This window comes from Thamnophis elegans, chromosome 3 (assembly GCF_009769535.1).
Source record: "Thamnophis elegans isolate rThaEle1 chromosome 3, rThaEle1.pri, whole genome shotgun sequence".
Lineage (NCBI taxonomy): Eukaryota > Metazoa > Chordata > Lepidosauria > Squamata > Colubridae > Thamnophis > Thamnophis elegans.
Window position 1 is genome coordinate 125,494,176 of NC_045543.1, and position 9,451 is coordinate 125,503,626.

Here is a 9,451-nt window from a genome sequence, read left to right on the forward strand (position 1 = left end):
TATTTTCAGTATATTAATTTTCTGTTATCAATGGTCTTAATTCTTTACCATCATCTTAAAAATGTAAATGTAAATAAAGCTTATATGATGATTTATACACTGTATGGGTGAATCAATAAAAATGTGCATGTAAATTTATTAAAAACGTGTGTTCTTTTTTCCAGACATTTGTTTAATGCACTCGCAAATCAGGGTTAATTTATGTTATGTGGGCAACCCAGAATTTCTTCCAATGATTATTATACAGTCCCATCTCCCATTTAAATGAAAAGAAAGTGTTTAGTATGTAATGCCATACTAAACAAACAATATTCTTTTGTGTTAGTTTATTTCGAACTACCAGACATTGAAACCAAAATAAACATTTTCATATCCTATTTACAGGCTTAGCAGTTTCGCCACTACTGAATTGGGGAGGACAGAATTTATATCTGGCAAGGATTTTTTTTTTTTTTTTTTGCTTGACACCTACAAGCGTTTTCCATTCTTGCACATCTTCCGAATGTTTTTATCCAATCTATCTGGGCAAAACATGGCATAGCAAATGGAGGCCTACAAAAAGGATGGGACACTGAAAGGAAGAATTGAAGAGTTCTTTGGGGATCACTCCAGAATTTCTGTTTGAAATATTAAAATTAGCAGAAATTAGTAGAAGGTTTAACCTGGACTCCACTTTTAAAAATAACGAGTTTTCAATAAAAATCAGAACAAGGAAATATTGCTTAGTCAAACCACCTCTGGGGAAAATGAGGTTACCACATGAGAACATTTTCATACTGTTTATTTATTATAAATGCCTGATATATGAGAGGCTTGCAGGTGCATTCTTGCTGTTCCAGTGTTTTCCATTTCCATGACAGGAAGGCACAAAAATATAGGTGCTCATGCCATCGCTCAATGACTGGAATAAAGCACAGGCAGGAAATCCCAGGACTCTTTTCAGAAGTTTTAATTTTGAAACATTCTGCAACGTTGATGCATTTTCTAAAGAATCTGTTTCAAATATTTACAAAAGCAACTTCCTTTCTCCTTGGGGAAATACACACACACAAAATTCACAACAATTCTTAGCAATAAACAATAATAATTATACTGTGTGGTGCATAACGTGGAGCTGGTGGCATATTTTCAAACAATCTCACTTTCCTCATTCATTGTCCCTCTCTCTGCCACACACAGATTCAAAAATTCAGTGGGAATGTTTTGCCCCCGTCTCTAATAATTCTTTTTCAGATAATCTACACGGACTGTGGCTTTGTCAGCCATCCCTTTCTTGCAACATTTCCTATTTTAACTTCTCGGTCTTGAAAAAGTCTTGTCACATTAACTTGAATGATTCTAATTAAGATTTCATTAACATTTACATCAGTTCATCAATGGATTAAGGAACAACTACACAAGTAGTGTATTAAAAGATGCTAATAGTGTAGTATCAAATATAAGCACAGCTCATTACAAGAGATAAACCAACTCATGTACAGAATGACTGCAGTTGTAACTGAATACCTTGGATACAAAATCAACAAAGGAGGAAAGAGCCATTGTGCACCACCAAAATGGAGGATCAGATTGGAAAATAAGATCAGTATGCCAAGATCAGATAAAAGCAAGACAGAAAAGATGAAAGAAAAGAAGCTAAGGACAAGAAGACCCAAGAATATCTGATCAAGAAATATTACCTAGAAACAAGACAGATGAAAGAAGCATTGGAACTAATAAAGCAGCAATTAACATCTACAGTCAGGTTTAGCAGATACAACGCTCAAACTGCACAGTGGATGCAGAATCTTTAATTTCAGTCAAATCAGAAATGTTTCCACCAATACATCAATGGAGACTGTAAAGAATCCATGTCAAAGAAGAAACAGTGCCGTTCTGGGTCCAGCTATGGGACAACCCAAAATGATATACCAAGAATAAAACATGGAGATGGATTAAAAAAGCAGAAATTAAAGAACTAGTAATAATGGCAGAAATGGTGGAGAAAAGAGCAATGAAGATTAGATCAAATAAATACCTTTGGGCAAGAACATCAAATCCTGTCTAACCATCTGGCTGACCGTGCAGTGAACCTTAAAATCTATCCCACTCCAAGGAACAGTATGTCGTTGTGACCCGGGGCCTTGGATGCTCTAGTGATGCTCAGGGTTCTCCAAAGGAGCTTTTTCAAGGAAGATCTATTTTCTAGGGTTTTTTTTGGGAGTATGCTTCGTTTCTCATCCAAGAAGCTTCTTCAGCTCTGAGCTGCATTTGGAAGCTTCCAATTTATTACTGAACTAGCTGATAACAGGGCATTGTCCGGGTATTCATTTATCCCAATCCTGTATTAGACAGGAATGTTGATGTCAAATGGCAACGTAAGTGCTGACTGGGCTGTCTGTCCTCCCTTCCATTAATGTCGCCACAATTTCTAAAGAGGCAATGGCAAGAGCAATTTCTCCCTGAGTCCTGATTTCGGCAACAATTAAATTAGTTAAAATGTTTTCCATGCCCCCAGAAGCATCAAGAAAAATGATACCATCTTATTGTTTTGCTATCTGATGCAAGGTCATTTGGTATGCTTTTTTCTGATTTTGATTTAGAAGTGGCTTCTTGTCTGTGATATATGCACTAAGCTGTTCAACATTGTAGTTCTTTTCTCATATGTAATCTGCATGAACTACGCTGTGTCTGTCTCGTAGTGGTGCAGTAATGTTTCATTTATACAGCAACAGCAACATTCCTATACAACTCTTGTACATCCCAGTATTTTTATATAAGACTATTATTTGATAGTTCCACTTTTAACATGTTTAAACACTTAATTTTATTTTGGTATTTTCAGAATAATCAGATTATCATAATTCCTTTGGTTTGTTTAACAGAAATTTAACAAACTGTGCAAGGACTTCATCGTTAAAACCTTTCACATCATTATTTTCTATTGATTCATACAGGGGCTTACTTTCAGTCCCCCAACAAATGTTCCTTCTTGGATTATTTTGGTCAGCCTCAACAGTTAAAGCCAAGGTGTTTAACTGGTAACAAAAAAAGGCAATATATCTTCCTTCGAAAATAACAGCCTGGGATACAAAGGGTCGAGTCACATCGTCTTCACTCCAGAATCCTGAAAAAGAAGAAAAGTCACTTAACTTAAATATTTTTCTACCAACAAAAAAATGAATTTTGAAAAGCACTGCAAACTAGGGTCTCTGGCATATTGGACTGAAAGGCTAAAAAAATGTTTTAAGCAAACAGGGACATGATGGTAGAACACTCTACAATTTCTCAAAGCAGCTACACATTCCCCGTGGATCACACAGCTGCTGCCACCTGCTGGTGCCAGTAAAAATGTATTTAACAAGCTGCAGATCTATTGATACAGCTTTCTGAATTTGAGGTGATCTAAATAAATCATTCTGCAGTGCGAGATAATCACAGAGTACAAATTATTATTGTTGCTTCAAGGAGAAACAGCCTCAAAATTGGAAACCAGTTTTTGAATTGGAAGAAGTACACATTCAAGGTATATTCCTGATTTCACAAACAGCCATTATGTGTTACAGATCAGCATAATTTATTTCTCCAACACATAGGACCAAGCTTAGGAATTCTTTTAGATGTCCAAATGCACAGATTAAAGCGTATAGTGACATAATTTTCTAAATGTTCAATTTGTAGATGAATTTAGCATTTTCTGGGATAACTATAAGGATTTGAATCACCTTCAATGGATGACATAAATCAATAAAAGAGTACAGGTATGTTTATGTCTAAATACTGACAAGGATGGACAAAATGATTCCATTAAAAAACAACTATTTTGAGTTTGAAACAGATTGTTCTCACCTTAGTGGGAGCGTCTCAATTCTGCTCTGAACATTCTGATATAAGAAGAATGTAAGAAGCTTGAAGCATTTTCAATACAGTCAGAAGACTATCTGCTAACTTCCAATAAAGCTAGAACATGAGATTCTGGGATGGGAGTGAGAAAAATCTCAAGCTCAAACCAGGATATATCAAACTTAAACCATTCTGACATTTGATAATTTTTAAAATTTTTAAAATTACCTTGGCACATTGCTTGTGCTCCAGTCCACGCAAAGAGGCTTGCAACTGCATTGGCTCGATATGGAACATCAACCTGATCAGTGAGATTCAATTTTATCAGCCTTTCTCTTTTCACCCTGTCAGGAAGCAAATGAAATTGGGTGTGCCCATAGCAGCATGGATCTGATATTTGAGAACCTAAACCCAAAAAGAGATTATTTTAGATAATTTTCTATACAAGGTCAGAAAATCAAAAGCACAGCACAGTTGATAGCAGTTCCATATTTTGGTACATAGTTCAATTTTATAGTCGTGTATCTTCCAAAAACCATATTAACAAGCTCATAAATGTTAAATCAAAAAGATATATAGAAAGATACAATGACACCTTTGCTCTGCCATCCATTAGCAGAGAAGGCTAAATTGGCTGCTTTAACTAAAGAAACTAACTTTGTTTCTACTTGGAAACTGCTTCTGGACTTTGTGCTTGTGTGGAAAAAAAGACGAAACTTTTGATTTTTTTTATTCTGCTGATTAAATAGGTTTGTTGTTATAGAAATGGCTAGTATATAGAATCATGCAAAAATAAAAAGTGGAGGCTGTAGAGGTAGTCCTTGACTTACAACAATTTGTTTAGTGACCAAAGTTACAACGGCACTGAAAAAAATGTATGACCATTTTTCACACATAAAACCATTGCAGCATTCCATGGTCATGTGATAAAAATTAATATGCTTGCCAACTGACTCATATTTATGACACTTGCTATGTCTTGGGGTCATGTTATCACCTTTTGCAAACTTCTGACAGAAACGTCAATGCCTTATTCTACCATGCAAAAAAGAGTTCTAAATCAATGCATTCCCCCTTTTAATTTTTCCTTTTTCCTCAACTACAATACTTTGTCATTATTTTCATTTTTCTTTATATTTTATAAAGTAATAAAATTTGTATTTTAAAAAAAGGTTCAATGACACAAATCTTACCTATAAATATTTTGTTATCATATTGTCGTTTGAACAATGGAAGTTTGTCAGGTAAATACTGGATAACAGGAATATCTCCAGGGCCCAGGTAATCAAGAGGCTCAAACTTAAAGAAAGAACATCAGTTCAGTAAATGAAAATGATTTACAATTTGTTTCTTTCACCATAATGAAAGCACTTAAATAATGAATTCTGTCATCTCTTATTTGTTATTTTAATATTAATACCTGTTGGACTGCAGAAAGGTAAAAAGAGACAGAATTCCCTTTACTAGTTACATAGAATCATACTTGTAGCCATGTAGTACTTTTAAGATGTACTGGAATTAAAAACCCATAATTCCCAATGTTATCATCTTGACTGAAATTTCAGGAATTCCCAGAATTTCCTACCATCCCTACTATCAGTAGGGCAGCTACTGGAGAAAAACTAATGAGAAAGAAAAAAAAATCATGATATGTGCATCAGGTCAACAGAAGAAAGTGAGCCCATAAAAACATGTATAATGTTCTCTGCTCCTCTTGGCTCAGATTCTCCTTTCTGTAGTATATGACCTTAACTTTACCCACAATGAATTAGGAAATACCTTGAGCCACAAATGGATTCAACTTTGTTTCTGCCGTTTGGATTACAATGGCATTCCACCCTCTCCTGATCAAGACTGCTGAGGTTCCCTGAGAGACACCAACAATTGTTGCTTACCATCTCTGCCCTTTTTGAAATTGTCATTCTCATGCACTCTAAAAACTATAAAATGTGAAAGACCTGAACAATGCTGGCCTCACCCACCCTTTTTCCCCATTAGACCCTAGGTTGGAATGTAAAAGACAGCAAGGAATTCGAAATGCCTATATCCATCCCACCTTTTTCTACCACTGGTCAGCTGTCAGGCCCTTATTCAAGCTGTGACAGTGCCTCTGTGAGACTAGAAATGCAGCTGCTCTTAGCCTGTTTCCTGCCCCAAAGCACAAAGCAACACTTTCTGCTCAACCTAAGGGATCACATATGGTGCTTGACCAAGACATGCAAGCTGTTGTCCTCCTGTTAGACCCTTTGTATGGGGAAGGAGTAGGAGGTGGTGCCACAAAATATAACCCTAGAATTTGTGACCCCAGTATGAACAAAAATTCAAAATAGCAGAGACATCACAACAATAAAGATGAACTCTGAAGATACCATAGAGAGCCATGTGCCTTTATATAATGTGACTGCATTATGCACTATACACTAAACCTGGAATAAACAATGAGTATCATGGGTAGAATAAATATTTCTGGAAATGTTTTAAAGAAGGCATTTTGGGGTCCAAAATCCTCCCCACGAGGAAAACTATTCGCTACATGCCTTTGTAAGTTCCACTATGCTGACTATGCATCTTTACTTATAAGTGTGATTGCAATTTTTAATAAAATGTTGAGTGTTAATATGTTCACATATCGTAGTATGATTTATCTGTCATTTATTTTGAGGATGTGGAAAGTAAGCATTATGAAAGCTTAAATCAAACAATAAAAATACATGGTTCCAAAAAAAAGAGACATAGGAGATATTCTTATTTGCACACAAAATATCCCTTGGCAAACCTTGTTTATTGCAATATCACCTACATTTCTTCTACAGCCCACAAATGAATCAGTCTTAAGATGCCCTTAAGTACTCTGGTGTTAAAAAAAACATATTCTCCTTATTCTGGCACCAAAGAGCCTAAAATATTTAACATGTTAGGTTTGGACTAGAAGTCAGGTGACTAAAATGTTATAAGAGGTAACAGAAGGACAAGGATAGTAATGGCAGCAGCAAGTTTTATTGCAATAAAGCTTTCTGCCAAATTAAGGCTGGGTAGGTAGTGCTCTAATTCAGCTGAGAAGAAAAGCTGGCATTACCAGCCCTAAGAAGGAACCACTCACTTTACTTCCTTCTTTCCACAATTACATAGTAATTGATGAGTTATTACAGGGCCAGTATTTCTATTCTTATATATTCTAAACATCTGTCTCCACTTCAGTTTTATTCAGAAGATTTCAGCTATCAGCAGTTTATGGAAATTCTACCATATTTTTACTACTTCCTAATTTTACTCAAATATTTTGCAAAACCCTGTTAAATGGCAAAATTGATCAGGTCTAGTGGAGCAGAGGAAAGCAAACTGACAAATCTTCTGCAATCACCAATTCAACTAATAACTATTGATTAAACAAAAATATTTGTACCTCTGAAAGTTGCTTTCTTATACGAATCTGACAGCGTGGCTTATCATCAATCTGAAATCTCAACGGGTCAATCCTGCCTCGCCGGTGTCCTCGGGGAACCACTGTCTCCCCACGCAACCAGTAGAAATGTACATCTGGCTGAAAGTCTGAAATAAGAAGATTGTGTCTAATTAAGATGTTCATACAGATGAGAGAGACAACATAGTGCACATATTATTTGAATGTCAATTGTGTAATAAAGGGATCAATATTTTGGACCACACATTAGACAAATGGCCTATTGGGATCCTTATATTAAAATAACATATTCCATACAATTCAGACCTATTTGAACAAACAGTACATCTGGGAACTGCAAACGTGGATCCGATTAGTTTAAATTGGAGGAGCAACACAGAAATATGATTTGCTTTTTCTTTTACTCAGGTCTTTCCGTCTACTTTCTAACTTATAGTCTTATTACTGTTCTGTAGTTTATATTTTATATCTTGACACAGTTTCATCAATAAATACAAGGGCAAATAGGCTGAAAAACAGCTTCTATCCCAGGGCAATAACTATATCGAATTCTATGATATAGTGCAATATCAGGTTTTCAATTTCAATTATATAGAAAATAAAGGATGCTTGTGTTTTTATTTTTATAGTTATAATGTACATTGAAGACAGCATTTAATTTCATTGTACCATGTGCAATGACTATAAAGTAAACTAACTAACTAATAAATGCCATTAACAGCAAATGCTTCAGCCCTTTCGCTCAGAATTGAAAGATTTCCTGCGATTCTCAGAATGACATTTTCATTGTTCTTTAAACAAGAACGAAGAGAGACACACCTAGGATGGAAGAGGAACCCAGCGCTGGGTTGAGACAAGTCAGGTGGGCTGCAAGCTTTGGCACCAGGTGGGTAATGAAAGGCGCTGGACCTTGTTCGCTACCACGGAAGAGTTTGGGGGGCTTCTTGCGCTGGTAATAATACTCCTGAAGGAGCACTTCGCATACAAGGGAGCGGAGCTCAGCCAAATCCAAACCGTCTGTCTTGTCTTCTTCGCTTACTGACACCGAAGCGGGCAGTCCTGGCACAAAGACGGTCTTCGTGAAATGCTGGTACCAGCGATCTGCGTTTAAAGCCCAGGTCTGCGGGTAGACCACGTACTTGCGGCGCTGCCGTTTCCCGTAGATCGCCAATTTCTCCTCAACCGTAGGCGCGTTGTGAATACTTTTAAAGTATTCCTCCCGGCGCCGGAGTTTGGCTATCTTACTCTTGGCGGTAAGTGAAGCCACCACGGGCGGATAAAGAGAAGCGGGGGAGGCGACGGGGTCGTCCGAAGGCGCCGCGGAAGCCTCGCTGTGAATGAACTGCGGCCCCAATCGAGCCCCTGGCAGCCATCTCCAACTTCTGAAAACTGCCATCTTGCCGGCGCAAAACGGAAGCGGAAAACCGCCACTTCCGCCACCGCTGAAGAATCACGATTGGCCACCTGCGCTCACGTGACCCACTTCTCTCGTGGCCGCCCTTCGTAGGGATATAGGATGGACTCTGGTAGCATGTCGCTGCGCCTGCGCGGTATCACCTGACAGCCTCCCCGTGTCCTCTTTGAATTGCAACGCGGGGAAAGAACGGAAGAGGCGAGTGACGGGCACACATATATAAGGAAGCCCAAAGGCTTTACATTCTAATTATTTGTATATTTTCATGTTGCATCTTTCTTCATAGGGCTACAGAGAGATTACTGGTGTGGTCTATGCTTCCTTAGCTTTGGGAGTAACGTGTGTTAGAGAGACGCCTGTTAAGTTCAGGCTTAAGTTCACGCTTATCCCAAAGGTGCTTTTTTCCCCAAGAAGCAACTGGGCTTCCTTGTTTTTTCTTTGAGGACGTTTCACTTTTCATCCAAGAAGCTTCTTCAGTTCTGACTGAATGAGGAATGGAAGGATTTCTATTCTTTGCAGAGAGCTGGTCATTTTACATCCTTTTTGAGGGTTGTTGAAGCACTTGGATGTTTATATGTGTCCTCAGGGTCACTTGAGTAGTGCTAATAGTTACTGTAGTGTGCAGTTTTTTTTATGGAAATCCAATAGAGTAGAGCAGAACAGAACAGAACAGAATTCTTTATTGGCCGTGTGGTTGACCACAAAAAGAATTTGTCTTTGGTGCATAAGCTTTCAGTGTACATAAAAAGACAAGATACATTAGTCAAGAATCATAATGTACAAATGTAATGATA

General features: G+C 37.4%; 1 protein-coding gene across 1 annotated transcript; it reads right to left on the minus strand.

Moving 5' to 3' along the window:
* Nucleotides 1-764: 764 nt before the first annotated feature.
* On the minus strand, nt 765-8,651 carry MRPS30 (mitochondrial ribosomal protein S30). Its single transcript, XM_032214195.1, has 5 exons — nt 8,063-8,651; nt 7,226-7,371; nt 5,016-5,121; nt 4,051-4,227; nt 765-3,106 (listed from the first exon to the last, which is right to left on the minus strand). Exons 1-5 carry the CDS (start codon nt 8,637-8,639, stop codon nt 2,838-2,840), a joined length of 1,275 nt encoding a protein of 424 aa, XP_032070086.1. The 5' UTR covers nt 8,640-8,651; the 3' UTR covers nt 765-2,837.
* Nucleotides 8,652-9,451: the final 800 nt, after the last annotated feature.